Below are 17,881 nucleotides of genomic sequence, written 5' to 3'. Positions count from 1 at the left end.
ACTGTGAAAGCATTTTTCTCTTTGAAAAAATGTTATAAATAGTAGGTAGTTTCAGCAGCACAATTGATATGATTAGGAGAGGCAGTGTATTGTAGTTTTAATAGAGGTCTTGCCTTGGGACCAGAAAAGACCTGGGTTCAAGACCTGCCTTTGACACATTGCAGTACTTTGTGACCCCAAGTATCTTCACTTATCAGCACCTCAGGCAACTTTCTTAAGACTGTAAGGTGCAGAACAGGTGTTGCTCTCAGTTGTGAGAGGGAATTTAATAATTAGAAGTTCTTGCTCTATAACAATGAAATTACAGGTCCAGTTAAAAAAATTAGAGTTTTATTGTGGGTTAAATAGGCTTTGGGAACAGTTCTTGGATACAAGCAGTACTTAATAAATGTGTGTTGAATTGAATTTCAATGAGAAAATAAATTTGGAATATAACTCCTTCATTCTGTAAGATCTTGCCTATGTCATCTTCAGATGTTGCAGTACATTTAGTACTGTTTGCCTCTAATACTAAAATGTCATTAGAATGGAGGGTATTTTAAAAATTTTTGTTTCTGCTTTTTGTAGTTTTTATATCTTATCCCTCATTATTTGCTCTTATTCCTTGTCTCTGTCAGGGTGATAGTGGCTAGCAGTCATCTCACTTTTCTTCATTTTTATTTTGCTTATTCTGATTTGAAGTGGGACAAAAAATAAATTAGTCAAATTTGTTAGAATTATGTGTAAAGTATGCCCTAAGTTGAAAGTGTATAGGCCTTTCCTATAAGTAAAATTGGGGTACTGAAAGCCCCCTTTCTTTTTCTCATTTATCCTTGCTTCATGGTACTTTGCTATGTTGGGTTTCAGGATAAGTTGATGTTTAGATAAAGTGAAGCATTAACTATATTTGCCATAAAGATAATTGCTACTTTACAGAATATGGAAGATATGTTGTAGAAGTGGGACCTCAGAGAACATCTAGTCTTAATTCATTACTATACAAGAATTCTTTCTACAAAATATATGACAAGTGGTTATCTAGCTTTTGTTGGACCCATTACTTTTCTAGGCAGCCTTGGATATCTCTAAATGGTTAGGAAATTCTATGTTACCTCAAGTTTAAACTTGCCTTTCTGCAAATTACTTAGACATATTTAATAGTTACATAAGCAGACCTTTATCCTATCTCTGAAATAGGGACATTAAACTAGAGACTTTTAATTTAGAAATCATCAAAAGTATATTTATGTAGTTTCACTTAATATATGACATTAGCAATATTAGTCAGTTTAAAATAGCAATTATATCTGCTTTGTTATAGTGTTTTATCATAAAATTTATCAAATTTATAAAAAACATAAATACATTCTTCTCTATCAATTCTAGGTGAAGAGTAGAGTTTATCAAGGTAAGATTTTTGGTTTGTGTGTTACATATTCACTCAAGTGTAATGTTTAGTAGAGTTTACATATCTGTGATATATGTAGATGCTGTGATTTGTAACAGATACATTGATTTCATTTCACTGTAAATGGTTGTTTTTTAAATTTGACTTTGGGAGATTCAGATACTAATCCCCAAATGATCTAGTTTATGCTGGCTATGAGTTAAAAAGATGTGGAGATTATTTGATCAGGACAAAGAGGGAAGGATGTTAAAAGAAATTCTTGTTTACGATGCATAGCATGATGAATAGCTTGTGTATCCAAAAACACTTTATAATGTATGTTCAGATAACACAATTTTTCCAGTGGTGGTGACATTAGGCCTGTCTTAACCAAGCTTATGAGTTATTTTGTGTGTGAATAACTGTAAAGTAATACATTATTTTAAGTGATACTTTTGTTTTTATATCATGTTTATTTCCAGAGACATCCCTCTCTACCTTCCCTAGCCAACCAAAACTATTTTGTAACAGAGATTTTTTTTAAAAAGTAGTTGTAGCAGAGTAGACCCATCAACTTTGTTTGATAGCATATGCAATGTTCCATACCCAAAGTCGTGTCCCTCCTCCCCATCCCTACTCCCTCAGCAATGAAAGGAAGTGCATTTCTCAACTTTTCTCTGAGGCCAAGCTTGATAAATCAGTCACTAAGTATTTATTAAGTGCCTACTATGTGCCAGGCACTGTGATAAGCACTGGGTTGGTAAAAAAGAGGCAAAAGACAGCCCCTGTCCCATTAGACTTAAGGGAGTATATATGTCAGGGAGTAAAATATAAGAAGATTGGAAAGATAGAAGGGGGGGCTAGGTTTTGAATCCATACAGAGGATTTTGTATTTGATCTTGGAGGTGATAGGGAATTTGTATATATTTGTGTGTCTTCCTGTAGCCCCTCCAGCTTTGACTATTTTCATCTTTTCCATTCTGTGATTAGTTTGCTGGGTTTGTAAAGTAAAACTTCAGTGTTGTTTTGATTTGTTGTATTCTCCTATTAGTGATTTGGAGAAGGCTTCTTTCATGCAGTTACAGCTCTTCTGAGAATTGTTTGTGTCCTTTGACAACTTATCCATTGGGGAATGGCTCTTGAACTTATATGTTTGTGTTAATTCACTACGTATTTTGGATATCAGACCTTTAGCAGAGATTTTTGATACAAAGATTTTTATTTATGTAGAATCTTTTAAATTTTATGTAATGTGATCTCTGTCCCTTGTTAGTTTAAGAATTCTCTCCCACCCATAGTCATAAAAGATACCTATATCTTTTTTCCTCAGTTTTTTAAAATAATGTAGCCTTTTATATTTAAGTTAAATATCCATTTGGAATTTACTATATAATAGTCTAAAGTGTTGGCCTAAGCTCATTTTTTGACAAAGTGCTTTTCAATTTTCCTATTAGTTCTTGTCAAATAAGGAGTTCTTTCCTAAGTAGTTTATGTTTTCAAGTTTATTGAGTGCTTATCTAGTATGTTGGATGAAACTAACAAGATTATATTTTTAATAGGGATAATTGTAAACTTCTGCACTTAGGCAAAAAAAAATCAACTTCACAGTATAATATGAGGGAGATGTGGCTAAAAAGCAGTTAGTATGGAAAAAGATCTCAGTAGATCTTAGTGGATTTGTAAGTTCAGTATTGAATTTGCAGTGTCCTTTGGTAGCCAAAAAAACTAATGTGATCTTAACCCGCATTAATACTGTGTAGAGAACAATGGAATTACCATTTTTATTTTTATCTTATGTAGTCTGATCACAGTCTGGAGCATTGGGTATAGTTGTAAGTTGTCATATCTTTGAAAGGGGCATTTTCTGGATTAGCACATGACCAGAATAGTAAAGGGATTCAAAATCTTGAGGATCAGTTGAAGAATTTTATCTAGAGAAAAGAGATTTGGTGATCTGTTGCTGGCCTTCAAATTGTTGTAGTATTGTCACGTGACAGATGACAGAAACACTAAATTTGTTATTCATTGCCCCCGATATCATCAGAGCTAGTACTTAAGGGTAAAAGTCAAAGGGGGATTTTAGTTTACCAAACATTAAAAACTAATAACAATTAGAATGAACCAAAAATAAGATAGGATCTCTTGTAAGTTAATGAGGTTACTGTCACTTCAGATCTTTAGCTAGTGGTTAAATAATCAAGATTAGTAATTTGGGTAGACCTTAAATTAGATGAAGCCTAAGATTATTTCCAGCTCTTAAGATTTTAGTGATTCTACTTATATTCTGTGTTTTTACAGCTAGGTCCTAATTAGTGTGCATTAATCCTGTGACATATTTGCATGTATTTGAATTCACATTATTTTAAGTTATAATTACACAAAATATGGTCATTACTTCCAATCCAATCCAATGGAAATATGCAGTGGGAATTAAAATAATGCAACTACTTGATAGGATTCATTCTGTGTACTAATCAAGACCTATCTGTAATATATTGAGACTTTGTAAAAGCTATATGACTAAATTCAGCAATATTAAATGGAACTATATAGCTTCCTCTAATGGCTCTTTTGTATAATGCTGACTTGTGGTCTAGAGCAGTAATTTTATTAGTAAGTGGGAAAAGTCTCTTAGGAAACAAGGGTACATTATTATTAGAAGATTCTTTAGTCAGTCTAAAAAATGTTTATTGAGTAATTACTATGTGCCTAGCAGAAGAGTACTGAACTATAAGTCGTATAAACCATATCCTTTTTTGTTATCTATACATAGGATTTATTTGGGTAAATACTAATCAAATAAACTGATTTTTCTCTACTTTTAAATTGGTTTTCTTAAGCCATTTTAGAGGACCTTCTGAGAATTACTATCATTCCCCAAAAGTTGTTTTTGAGGAAGATAATAGACGTGAAATTCCTAAATTATTTTAGCTTTCTTCATATTTAGAGGATATTCTATGGGGTACTTAATTAAAAACATTTAGAATATAGTACTTTGGGAACCCCTAGCTTTTCCAATGATGTATTTTAAGTATCAGGTTTCAAAATCTAGGTTCTGTAAGGTAGCATTCAAAAGCCAAATACAAATTGCTAATTACCTGAGAAACCAGAGTTGAATAGAAATCTTACAAGGCTAGTTTTAAAAACTAGATTGTGAATGAAAAGGGAAGGTACCACATATTCTATGTTAGAATGCATAGTCCTTATGAAGATGGATTTGTATAGCCAAATAAAATAGTTTGAGCTAAAGAAGACCTAGCATGATTTTTTTTTTTAAGAAAAAGTGGCTAAATTAAAATAATTTTGTAACACATACTGGGTTTTGGGGTGAGAGGATTATAGACATAGCCTGAAACTTTTATTTTTATTAAAGGAAAACACAGCAACTAATTCTCAGGCTTTTCTTTTAAAATTCAATTAAGTAAGCATTGTGTACCTACTATATACTAGGTGTTATGAAAGATTCAAAGGAAGTATAAAAAGAAATTATTCTCTTTCCTGAAGGAATTTAGAGTCTCCCTAGTGAGGAAGAAGATACAAATAAAAGCCACAGAACAATACTCATGATCTCATTGATGTGAACATACCTTCTAAAGATATAGAGACCACACCTTATCTATGTCTGTCCATTCTTTGGAAGTGTCCATGTTCATCTCATATGTTCACCATAGGATGTCTGTCTAATATGTTGAAGCCTTCCTACTTTTCTCTTGATGTTGTAAGAATACCAGTGGAGTATTATGGCTTTTCCTCATTCTGACTTTGTGACACCTCTTTCTTTTGTACATTTCTTTGACTTCGTGTAATCCAGTTCTTTCAGCACTTAACACAGTGCTTGGCACATAGTAAATGCTTAAAAAATATTTGTTAATTCCTTTGAGATTCCCTTTTATGTGTTACAGTCTGCTTATATCCACCATGCACCTCTCTTCTTGCTTTCATTAATACTCATTTTTAATCCTTCAGAGACTAATATTTCATGACTTGAAGACATATGAACACTGGTAGAATATTTGTTTTAAAGAACAATATATGACAAAATATAACTTAAATGTTAAAATGCGTGGTCTAGACCAGAAGTATCAAACATGCACACTACTGAGTGTGGTCCACACCAGAATAAAATGTAGTACTTATCTAATTTTAATGTGTTGTGTAATAATAAAAAAAGAATTACATAAATATGTTGAATTCTAAGTTAATATGTGGCCTGCAGGGATCTTCACTTACAGTTTAGTAGCCCCCATTTCTGTTTGATTTTGACACCACTGGTCTAGATCATAAATCCTATAGGGGTTTAGAAGAAGTAGTCTGTGTAGAACTTGGGAGTTAGATGAGACTGTAGAATAATGTCTGATAAGTAGTAGGTGCCTAATAAGTGCCTTTTGACTGACATCTTGTCTCATGCCTTCACATAGATTCATAGTATTTAGAGTTGAAAGAGACTTTGAAAATAATCTAACCCCATACCCTCAGTTTATGGATGATGAAACTTGAGCCATAGGAAGGGGACAAGACTTGTCCAAGGCTTGCAAAGTAGCACGTAGCAGAATTGGCATTTATGGTTGAGGAAACAGGTTTAGAGAAATTAAATGACTTGTCCAAGTTTACATGAGAAATTAGTAGCTGAGCAGGAACTGAAACCCTAATCTCCTGATTCCAAGCTCTGAGATTTTTCTGCTATGATGTACTGCTTCCCTAGTTTAATAAAATTTCATAGGTAGAATGGGAATTAAACTGTGCCTTGAAGATATTTTTAGGCCAAGAGTATGGAGGAACCTATTGGTTCTAATTCTTCCTTATGACATCACTAATGTGAAAATATGTTTAATAGGAATGTATATGTATAGCCTATATCACATTGTGCACTGTCTTGGAGTGGGAGAAATGGAGGGAGGGGGAGAAAAATTTAAAACTCAAAAGCTTATGGAAGTGATTGTTGATAAGTCAAAATAAATTAATTTTTAAAAAGTATGGAGGAAGGTATTCCAAGCATGAACAAAAATGCAGAGGTAGAAATAGGGTTTTTTTTGGTGGGGGTTGGGGACAGTGTGGAAGAGACATTTAGGAAACTGGAGAATTATGACTGGAGAAGATGGCTTATATTCTAGACTAGTAGAAAATTGAGTTGGAATAGCTAAAGTGAGGTCAGATTATGAAAAACCTTACTTACATGTTATGGAAAAGATGTTGGCCTTGATCTGGTAGACAGGAGGGAGTAACATGATTGCAATAATGTTATAGCAGGATTACTTTAGCACAGGAGTTTTAAAACTTTTTTTGTGTCATGGACCCCTTTGACAGTCTGGTAAAGCCTAAGGATCCCTTCTCAGAACCGTATTTTTAATTATGTAAGATAAAACATAGAGGATTAAGAAGGAAACTAAAAAGTTAATGAAAATAAAGATATAATTTCATTTCCTATCCTCTGAAATCTATGCATAGATCTCTTGGGGAGTGAGGGGGTGTCCATGGACTCCAGGTTAAGAACCCTTGCTCTAGCAGCAGTGAGCAGAATGGTTTGGAGTAGTGAGAAACTTAAAATAGTGAAGCCTATTAGGAGGCTGTGCAATAATGTAGGTGTGGGGTGCTTTGCACTAGAGTGATAGCATTAGGAAGGAAAAATCAATAAAAATTGGCAAATTATTAGAATTTGGAACTCAAGAAAGACAGAGAAAGAATAACTCCTAAGTTTTTGTGGGTGGTGGGGAGAATTTATGGAGCACCTTGCTAGTAGAAAATGCTAAGTTGAGAGAAGAGCCAGCTTTTTTTATGTGTGGTTTTAGATGCTTGATAAGTTTGAAATGGAAAATATTTAGGAGATAGGAATGCTGTCAGGTGAGAAGACAGGACTTGGGATTTCCAGAGATGATAGTTGAAGTGAGAGTAGATACATTTGGAGAGTTTTGAGAGAATAGTATTTTAAAAAAAAGAACAACACACACAAGGCAATTTATTTGGCTCTGGGATGTAATTTAGGGAATATGATTGAGTTAACTGTTTCTTGTTCTTTAAATTATTTGGTCTATGGTGACAAAATGGCTTTTCCTCATTTGTGTTGTGAATTCATTCTACCAGTCCTTTGTTCCTCTAACATAATGTTATGGCATATAGTATGTGCTATGCCAGGGTCCACAGCAAGAAAGGATGATTATCAGATTCATTAATTGAGCTACTATATCTTTGGTGTTTAGGGCCTGAAAAAGTTTGGACTTGAGTTCCTGGTATGAAATGTAAAATCCAAAGGTACTTTTGCGACATAAACCACTTTATTGATGGGCTCATCAGAAAAGAAGCTTTTTTTTTTTGGTAATAGACATAAACAATCATGAAATTGATAATTATTTATTTCTGCTCTTGACGTAAGACATGGTAGAGTGGGAATAATCCTGGTTTTGAGATCAGAGAACTGATCTCACACCTGGCTTCAAATTCCGACTCTGATACTACTTATGTGACCTTGGAGTTACTTATATGACTCTCTGGCCCTCAGTTTCCTCATCTGTAAAATGAGGGGGGTTGGAGTAGGTAATCTGCAAGGTTCCTTTATGTTCTAAATCTGTCCTCCCATAAAGTCTAATAAAAAGGACTCAGAAGATAAGTGCAAAGTGGGCAGTATGTTATCTGATCTTAGAGCTCAAATATAACAATACCAGTTGATATGGGTTTTCTACTAACAGTGAGATGGTTAAAGTTTTGTATGGCCTTTTTTCCTCTTAGTGACTGAAAAACAGCTTGCTGAGAAGATTAAAACTCTTTTACAAGAAAAAACAGAGATTTTAGAAAAAATATCAGAATATGATCAGAAGGTATGGTGGTCCTGTTTGATTTCATTTTCTTTCATTTCTAATAACTCAGCCCTTTAATCATACTATCTTAGTCCATTATTTTCTACAAATTATCTAAATCTGAAGGAAATGCAAATATAATGCCTTCTGAGGTTATATTATGTAAAGCAAGCACCCATTTAGATATACAGCGTGTCCCAAAAGTCTTAGTGAATTAAAGCTTAAACTGAACTAATAAGACTTTTGAGACAATCTGTTTTGTGGTGTTTTTATAGTTTGCTTTTTGCTTCTTCTGAATCTTTTTTTGTCTGTCTATAGATCAAAAAAGCAAAGGAGTCAGTGAAGGAAACCAAGAAACAAAATATTAATCTTTCTGATGAAGCAGCTGGCCTTAAGGTAAAAATCCTCCCTATTTTTAGGATTATAGCACAAAAACAAAAGTAAAATCAGTGATTTTTAAAATAACCATTGTAGTAGCAGACACTTTTAATGATTTATTTCCTTGAATTCATTGATCTTGATAATTTTTAGGATAAAATGAGAGGGCTTGAAGAAACAAACCAAAAACTGGGTGACAAAGTGAAAAATCTCCATTCATTGTTGGAAACTGAGAAAGAACAGAATGTAAAGAAACAGGACATGGTAAAAGCATTCCTCTAATTTGGAATTTTTTTGTGCCTTGTTTGAGTTGAGACTTTTGCTTGAAATTGGTGGAAGACAGGGTAGTCTGTTTACCTTTGAACATTTCCTTAGAGCATTTGTTCTCAAAGGGTGATCTGGGGACTCGCATGGATCTCTGAAACCCCTTCAGGAGGGTCTGTGAGGTCAAAACTGTTTTCATAATGCTGACAATATTTCAGTTTCTAACATCGCAAATATATAACCCATGTAAAAAGCTCTTTTGGGAGGGGGTCCTCAATAATTTTTAAGAGTGATAAAGGAGTCCTGATACCAGAAAGCTTGAGAACTGCTGCCTTAGATTTTGAGCACATACTGCATGTGTTTATTGTTGCTATTTACTCATAGTAATTTTTATCCTTTTCTGTACTTTGCTCAGAGAAAAGTAAAAATGACAAGATGCAGTAGCAGTGTTTCTTGTGGAATTTTCACTTGTATAAAAATTGTCCAATAGTTTTGCTCAATATCACCCTGCAGAGGGTAGAGAAACATCAGTTTTGGGGTATTTGAGTTCTGAGTCCATTATATTTTCCTTTAAAAAAAATTTTTTTTCCTCCCATTTTCTTTTATTGCATTGTTCATTTCAGTAAGCATGATTATGTATGACCCTTATATATTCAGAAGAACATTTGTGCCTTCTATTGTGCCTTCCTTGATTGTTGTCCCTCCTCCATTCTCCTTTATTTCCCTACAGAAGTAGATCTGTAGGTCTTAAGGTTGTTGGTGGCCTTTATCAGAAGTATAAAAGAATAAAGTTTGTTAAATGTTACTTCTAAAAGTATGCTCATTTTATGGATTTACTAAATGGCTAACGTTTAACTTTTTAGTTAATATACATTTTTGTTTCCTGTTTTCTTTTTCATACAGATATTGGAAACTCAGAAATCAATAGAAAAGCTACAAGAAGTTATTGCAATGCATTCTGTTGAACTTTCAGAGGTAAAATAATCTAACTTTTCCTGAAGGCTTATAGTACCAAGTATGGTGGGTGAAAGATGAAATGACTAAGAAAAGAAAGGTTTACGCTTCCAACTATCTCAATTTATTAAGCAATGTATGCCAGTTGTCCAACAAATCGTGACCATTAGCCTTCCTCAGCTTTGGCACTGGACCCCAAATATTGGAGACAGATTTTTATGCATTAAAAACAGTTAATTAAATAAAACCAATTAATTAAAAGAAAACAATTAGCCAGGATACAAAATGAGGTAATCTGATTTCTAATTGGAGGAAGGATTAGGGACTTTAAAGTTGGGAGGGGGAGAGTGAACAGGTATAATTCCGTGAAATCAGAAAATGTGTTCTACTCCCCTCAAGTGTCTGTATTCAGTCAGAGGAACGTGGAAACAATAAGTGATTAACCTGTAAGGGGCCAGTTTTCAGATAAGACATATGGGTTGCTTGAGATGTATAATTGTTAGAAAATTTCTTGCATCACTCTTTAGATCTGACTGGGTTTCTGGTCAGTATAACCTAGATGTCCTTATAAGGGTTTCTAAGAACAGGGAGAGATGGTCCAGATTCCCAGCCACACGAGGTTAGATTCAAACAATGCAATAAAGTTTTCTCACAGTTCCCATAATTTAATGAAGTTTTTCTGACAAGACAGAAATTGGACTAGACTCATAATTGAATAGAGGGGGAACTGAGCTAGCTCCATAATTGAGCCACAAGATGGAGTCAATGTGGTTCATTCAGTTCCCCCTACCACTTGCTGTCCTAATCCCCTCAATTCCCTCAAGAGACTCCTTAAAATATAAATAGTTCATGATATACTAATCTGCATGTTTTTGCCATTAAAAAATCAAAAATCCAGTGTGGATATGAAGTAGCAGAGAGATTACAGTTGTAATGGTAATCTTTTGCTTTAGGTGCAGATAGCCCTTAATGAAGCTAAGTTCAGTGAAGAGAAAGTAAAGTCTGAACTGCATCATGTGCAAGAAGAAAATGCACGACTCAAAAAGAGAAAGGAGCAGGTATAGTGAGTTTTTCTTCTTTAAGTGCCATAACTAATTAGGTTTGTGCTTTTCTTATCTAACTTCTCTCAGTTGCTCTTGTATTTTTAGTGTATTAACCCATAGGTAATTCGCATTCATGTAGTTCTTAGTTTACTAAGTGATTTCTCCACAATAGCCCTTTGAGGCATATAGTAAGAAATAATTGGAGCTTGTATTATTAATGTAGCAGAGTTAAAATTTTTATTATCCAACAACATAAATAAATATGTGTATCAACATAAATAAGCCAGTGCATCCAGATTTCATGTCTTTTCCAAGTTCATGAGGCTGGCAAAAGGGTAATTTTTTTTTTTTGGCTAGGCAATGGGGTTAAGTGACTTGCCCAGGGTCACACAGCTAATGTCAAATGTCTGAGGCTGGATTTGAGCTCAGGTCCTCCTGACTCAAGGGCCAATGCTCTATCCACTGCGCCACCTAGCTGCCCCCTAATTTTTGTCTTTTGACCCAGAATTAGTCAATTATTAAAAAGTCTAATCTTGTTTTAGCTCCACAGAAGACTTTTTTCCTCTAGACTCAAACACGACTAGTTCCTTTAACCAGTCATTATGATATGATAGTGACTCAAGACTCTTCATGAATCTGGTTGCCATCCTCTGAACCCCTTTCCATTTCATTAATGTCTGTCTTAAACTCTGTCACCCAGAACTGAGCAAAATACTCCAGAGGAGGTCTGAAGATGGCAGAGGACAGTGGGACCACCACTTCACTATTCCTGGAAGCATCTTCTCTTCATGGAGCGTTAGTGTTCAACATCTCATTAGTGTTTTTGGCTGACACTGATACTGTTGACTGATAGTTGAACTCCCAGACCACCAAAATCCCCAGTCTTTTTCAGAACTGCTGTCTAATCATGCCTCCTCTCTCATGTAATTGTGGAGTCAATTTTTTTAACCTAGATAAAAAGACTTTTATAATTATGCTTATTAAATTTCATCTTAAATTCAGTGTAATGCTCTAGCCTGTCAAGATCTTTTTAGATCCCAACTACTAACTCTTTCAGCTTTAGCTCATCCAAAAATTTGATGAACATGCCATGAATTCCTTTAATTCAAGGCATTTATAAAAACATAGTAAACAGCCCACAGCCAAGAACAGATCCTTGGGATATGTCAGTGGAGATCTTCTGAAATAATAATATTGAGGTGTTCAAGGAGAACTAGCACCTCTGGTGTGAGGGCTTGCTGAACCCTTTCTAGGGCTGCTCATCCACCTTTGGTATCCACCTGGCACTCAACTCTCACTTGTGGCTCCACGAAACTAATGTGCCCAGCAGCCACACTCTGGTAAAACCATCTCAGCAGATAGGCCAAACCAGGTTGAGGTTAACTGACAGACCTCAAACCTGTTGATGAGTTAAGGGGATGTCTACCCCAAATATGTAAAGACTTCCCCTGATGGATTGTGTGAATGAGAACAATTTGTTCCAATGGCCATGAGGGTGGCTGAAGCAGGCATGTGGAGCATTTAGAGCTTGGTCAGACATTGAAGATGCCAAGGTCGTCCATTGTATCCCAGGCTATCACTAGTCTTCTTGACTTTTGTCTTGCCCACTGGACTTTGGTGACTCTGGAAGGAGAGAGTGAGGCTGAGAACTTGAAACACTGCCTCAGACATAAACCTTGGGGTATCATTGGTTCATTTCAAAATCAAAGGATGAAACAAAAAACTTGTTCTTTGAGTGGAGCTGTCACTTAGTTCTCAATTCATTTATTTGTCTTCTCTACTCTGTAGTTCTACATCTTCCCCTCTGGAGTGGTATGCAGTAACGTTATCAAAAGCTTTGATAAAATCTAGGTAAACTATTCACAGCATTTTCACCCTCCTCGTTGACTAATTCTGTTAAAAAAGGAAATAAATAAGATTACTCCCATCTCTCACATTCTGTGTATCTCCTGAAGAGACTAAAAGAATTATCAGGCAGTAGTGTATACTCATTTTGTATTAAGTGAAAGATAACATGATGGATTTTGTAATCCTCCTTGGAAAGTTATTCCTACATGGACATGATGGTGAGCAAATATTTAATCAGAAGGACTAGACTTGACCTAAGTTTTTACTGGGAGAAAAGGTGAAGTGTGCACTATCATCGGTGCTAAGGGTCCATTCTTTGAATTACCGGTTTTAAGAACTGTCATCATGTGAGACCAAAGTGTATCCTGAAGTTTACATTTTAATCAGATTAACTAGTTTGTCAACTATTCCTTGGACACCGTAGCTAAACCTTTAGTTTCATGCTTTGAGTTGATTCCATTCAGGCTTATACAGGAAGAGTTTTCTGAAGGGAAGCACTTTTCCTCCTTCATTTCTCCCCAGTAATGAAATCAGTCTTAGGTTTAGGTGATAGACCAGGAAACAGACATTTTGTTCTCTCCTTCCCTCATGCCTCCAAAGTGGACTTCACATTTACCTTAAGAATGTCAAGTTCAGTGTGCCAGCTCAGTTCAGTTATGGTGATGATGGTAGCAGGGAAGGATAGGGGAGAGGGGAAGGGAAGGATTTTATAGTAGAAAGGGCATTTAAATTTGAGTCAAGACTCCAGTTAAAATCTCTGCTGTGACACATATTTGTGTAACCCTGGATGAGTTTTAACCTTTGTTATCTTTAGTATCCTCATCTGTAAGTTGGGCATACCTTCTTCACGGGATTGTTATGAGAAGAGCATTTTCAAACATTTAATGTTACGTAAATGTTGTTTATTAGAGCTTTGTTATTCTTTAGAATCATTGTCCAGATTTCCATGTCCAGATTTACTTAGGAAAACCTCTGCTAAAGTCTTATTCCATTGTTTCATTTTGATGTGACCTTTAACCCTGGATTATTAAAGGCTATGTCAGCATAGTATGCATCATAGCAAGTTCTACCAAGTTAGAAAAACTTTGGGCATGGGCACAGTGATGGATACTATGTTTCATCCAAGGACTAACCTACCTATTCATAGGTGCACATTATAAGATTGCCTGCAGGTTTCAGTCACAGCAACTTTTTCAGAAACAGTCTTACTGACTGAAAAATGATTGTAGTCTGTGTAAGTAGATACAATAAAAATAAAATTATGGATTGTTTAAGTATTTATGGGAATCCCAGTTGAAAGCAAGTATTTTTGCCAGACTTGTTGCCATAAGGGAATCAAATTCCCTACTAAAGGAACAAAAATAATGAGCTACTTTTAGTTTTGTTAATCCTTGGAAATGATTATCATTCTCATTCAAGGGAATCTGGTATGTGGAGACTGGAAACCCCGAAGTTGTCCAACTTTTAAGAAGAACAACTGATTATGCTATTAAGAGCAGTCTGCTGTAGATGATTATTTCATTTATCCTTTTTCTTCTTTCATTGATGCCTCCAGATATCAAGGATTTATAGTCTTGTGTTTTCATTTGTCTTGTTGGTCCTCTTTCATTCCACCTATGAGTAGGCTGTAGAAGAAATAGAATTCTCCCTTGGATCTCAGGAAGATATTAATACTGCAAACTGTGTGTATTTAATTTCGAAGTGTATTCATTGGATGTCAATAAACAGGGATCATGTCCCTTGAAAGGAAGAGCTTGCAAATTATGATTCATGGTAATGTAGTCATTTTTTTCCCCTAGCTGCTGCAGGAAGCAGAAGGTTGGAGTGAGCGACACACTGAACTCAGTGAGCAAATCAAATTATATCAGAAGACTCAGAAAGACACCGAAGAAGCCCTTGCTTACAAAGAGAATGAAATTGAAGTAAGTTCCTGCTAAGGAACTTATCTTTTTATGTTCTGCACATTTGGAGCTTTTCTCTGATGCCTTTTGGTTTCTTCATTAGGTTTTGACTAATTGCATTATGCAGCTGAAACAACTTGATCTTGATTCTGAATCTGAGCGCAAAAATAATGAAGAAGGAAATGGATGGGATGACTTAGCCAATGGAGAACTGTCAGATAAAATCACCTCAGGTAGCTCATGGATTTTTTGCTTATCCATTTTAACACTGTGATAGGAAGGTAGAACATTTAGAACTTTCTCTGGGACTTGTGTCCCTAAATTTGTTTGCTAGGAACTGTTTTGAAAGTATACCAGGGAAAAACATTAGCTTTACATTTTATACCATTGAACATTAAATATGTCCCTAAATCTGTAGTTGAGTCTGTCCACTAATCAGATCCTAGGCTCCATATAAGAACTTTTCTTTTTCTCCCTTCTGCTAGTTAGGGATGGGAAAAAAGGAAGAAAATAATGACCTGCATTTCATCTAACCTGAGCCACCTCTAAAGGACAAAGTGAAAACTAGATTTAATCATTGGATTTATTCTTAAAGTTAAAACAACTTCAGGATGTGATAGTAGTTCTGCCACAGGATTGATGTTTAAAACCAAGAATCTACTCCTGCCCAGAAGGATTTTAGTGAATTACTGCAGACCTCTTTTTCAGTGTTTTGGTTTCAGAAACCAGGAGCAAATGCCCAGTAGTTGCAGCATAGTCTGTAGAAGCCATTTCTTGGTTTATTTGGGCTTGAGGAACAGAAAAAAGTGGCACCTGCCAACTTGTGAAGTAGAAAACACTTTTCTAGTATTTATGTTTCAAATGGGATATCTGCTTTGTCCCACCATTAAAATGTGTTTGGGTTTGGGTTTTTTACCCACAATGGAACAGCTTTTTACAAGAAGGCAGAAGCAAGAGAACAGGAATTGCCATCAGGACAGGTACAAAATACAAAGGAAGTGTTTCTCAGTTGAAAGGGAATTTTTTACCATGTAAAGCTCTTTCCAGTCTGAGAACAATACTGCTAAACTTTGTTTTGGGCAAATACAACTTGGTATAGAGGTTTATAGTTTCCTGAAGAGTGAAGTAGCCAGTGTCTGGCCAGTGAATTCAGGTTTTCTTAGGATGTTTCATTTTTATTAAAATATTTGTCTTGGATTCTCAAGAATTTTTGGAGGTAAAAAAAATAAAATGATAAATAGTAAATTCTCTTTTTTATTTTTTTCTTAAAGATAATCGGAATGAGAAGATGAAGAGCCAGATTAAACAGATGATGGATGTCTCACGGGTAAGATCTAGGTCCTTTTGTAATACAACACAATGTCTGTACAGTTCCTATCTTACATTTCAGTTTAATCTCTATTCTCTAACTTGTAGGTTAAAACTACATTAACAATAGTTGAAGAAGATAGAAACCAATTGCAGTCCAAACTCAGTGATGAAATAAAAGCTCGGCATGAATTGGAAGGTAGACTCTTCTTTATGAAATGTTTTCTTTTTAAATAATATAAATGAGTTTGTATACGAGAATTGAATATTCTCACTTACCTGCCCCTGGTGTCATTTGTCACATGCACACACAAACAGGCAGAACATTTTTTTTTTTACAGAACAAATTAAGAAGTTGGAACATGACTCTTCTTCTCTGCAGTCAGCCAAAGCACAGTTGGAAAATGAATGTAAAACTCTGCAACAAAAAGTGGAGATTCTTAATGAACTCTACCAGCAGAAAGAGATGGTTCTGCAGAAGTAAGTGTCTATGTACTGATAAATATTTTCTAGATGAATGTGTGTGTGCTGAGATATACACGCACTGTGCCTAGAAAACCACCACATATGTTTATGTATTTCTTTTTTTAATTAATTTATTAATTGTTCAGTTATTTTAGTTGTATTGAACTCTTTGTGACCCCATTTGGGATTTTCTTGGCAAAGATACTGGAGTGATTTGCCATTTCTTTCTCCAGTTCATTTTACAGATGAGGAAACTGAGGCAAACAGGGTTAAGTGACTTGTCCAGGGTCATACAGCTAGTAAGTATCTGAGGCCAGATTTGAACTCATGAACATGTCTTCCTGACGTTAGGCCCAGCATTCTATCCATTGTGCTACCTAGCTGCCCTTTTTTTCCCTTAAATTAGTGCATCAGCACAATAAAATGAGACAGGAGCTACATTTTAATCTGTTTTGGGCTGCACTTGGAAGTGTTGTGAGCCACATGGCAGCCTGTGGACCACATTTTTTGACACCTCTAGTATAGCAGATAGGCCACTTGACTTTGAGTCAGGGAGACATAAATTCAGATACCCTCTCAGAAGGGGCAGGTAGGTGGTGCAGTGGATAGAGCACTGGCCCTGGAGTCAGGAAGACCTGAATTCAAATCTGGCCCCAGACACTTGATACTCACTAGCTATGTGACCCTGGGCAAGTCACTTAACCATGATTGCCTCACCAAAAGAAACAAAACCAATGCTCTCTCAGACCATTACTGGATGTGTGACCCTGGGCAGCCTCCGTAGGTCTCAGTTTTCAAAACATTTCTATTTTCATTTCTAAAATGAGGAGAGTTGAACTAGTTAACTTCTGAGTTCTTTTCCATCTTTAAAGCTATGATCCTGTGATACTAGACTGTGTACTGATAGTATCTTGCCTTCTGCCTTTTATCAAAGTCAGAAGTTTGCATTTAGAAAGCAAGCTTGCTTTTTTTTTTAATAATATAGCTTAGGTAATTATTACTTGGGAGATGATTGTTCTGTGTTCTTCCTTTTTAACTCTTTCAAAATTACCTTTTTTATGTCCTTACTTGTGTTAACATAGACTATAGAAATATAAGATTTAGATCATCTAGTACAACCCCCTCAGTTACAGATGAGGAAACACAGAGGCCCAGAATAATTATGATTTGCTAAAGGGCACATGGATGATAAATAAGGTCTGAAGACCCTCATGTCAGTCTTTCAGAGAGAAGAATACTGAAGTCATGCTAGATATACTCTTAATACTGAGTATATGTTTTAAAAGAAAAAAAAAAAGCAACCCTCAGGAGGATTAGGCCCCTGGGGTAGCATAGCTTGTCATTCCACATGTTCAAAACAAGAAATGTTCCAGGAAGCAAAGAGTTGTTTTATCTGCTTCATTCCTGTAGTGTTCAATACATGTCTGGACACACAGTAGGAACAAAAGCATTACTAATAAGTGCTTAATGAATACTTGATTGAGCAAACATTTATTGAGCACATACTATATGTAAGTCCCTGTCTGGGTGCTGGGAACACAAAAGAGGTACAAGACCCAGTCCTTA

At 35.5% G+C, this 17,881-nt stretch overlaps 1 protein-coding gene across 2 annotated transcripts in view; it reads left to right on the top strand.

Moving 5' to 3' along the window:
• MIA3 (MIA SH3 domain ER export factor 3) overlaps window positions 1–17,881 on the top strand; it is a 36,099-nt gene that overhangs the window by 7,505 nt on the left and 10,713 nt on the right. For both annotated transcript variants that reach the window (XM_020982212.2, XM_020982213.2), the window contains exons 3-13: window positions 1,366–1,387; window positions 8,087–8,175; window positions 8,473–8,550; window positions 8,686–8,796; window positions 9,700–9,771; window positions 10,704–10,808; window positions 14,441–14,563; window positions 14,646–14,775; window positions 15,814–15,869; window positions 15,959–16,049; window positions 16,192–16,330. In XM_020982212.2, coding sequence (XP_020837871.1) covers window positions 1,366–1,387; window positions 8,087–8,175; window positions 8,473–8,550; window positions 8,686–8,796; window positions 9,700–9,771; window positions 10,704–10,808; window positions 14,441–14,563; window positions 14,646–14,775; window positions 15,814–15,869; window positions 15,959–16,049; window positions 16,192–16,330 — 1,016 coding nt within the window. The remainder of the gene's footprint in view (window positions 1–1,365; window positions 1,388–8,086; window positions 8,176–8,472; window positions 8,551–8,685; window positions 8,797–9,699; window positions 9,772–10,703; window positions 10,809–14,440; window positions 14,564–14,645; window positions 14,776–15,813; window positions 15,870–15,958; window positions 16,050–16,191; window positions 16,331–17,881) is intronic.

This window comes from Phascolarctos cinereus, unplaced genomic scaffold, assembly GCF_003287225.1.
Source record: "Phascolarctos cinereus isolate Bilbo 61053 unplaced genomic scaffold, phaCin_HiC Scaffold_5;HRSCAF=322, whole genome shotgun sequence".
Classification (NCBI taxonomy): Eukaryota; Metazoa; Chordata; class Mammalia; order Diprotodontia; family Phascolarctidae; genus Phascolarctos; species Phascolarctos cinereus.
This window is presented reverse-complemented; position numbering and strand designations above follow the sequence as displayed.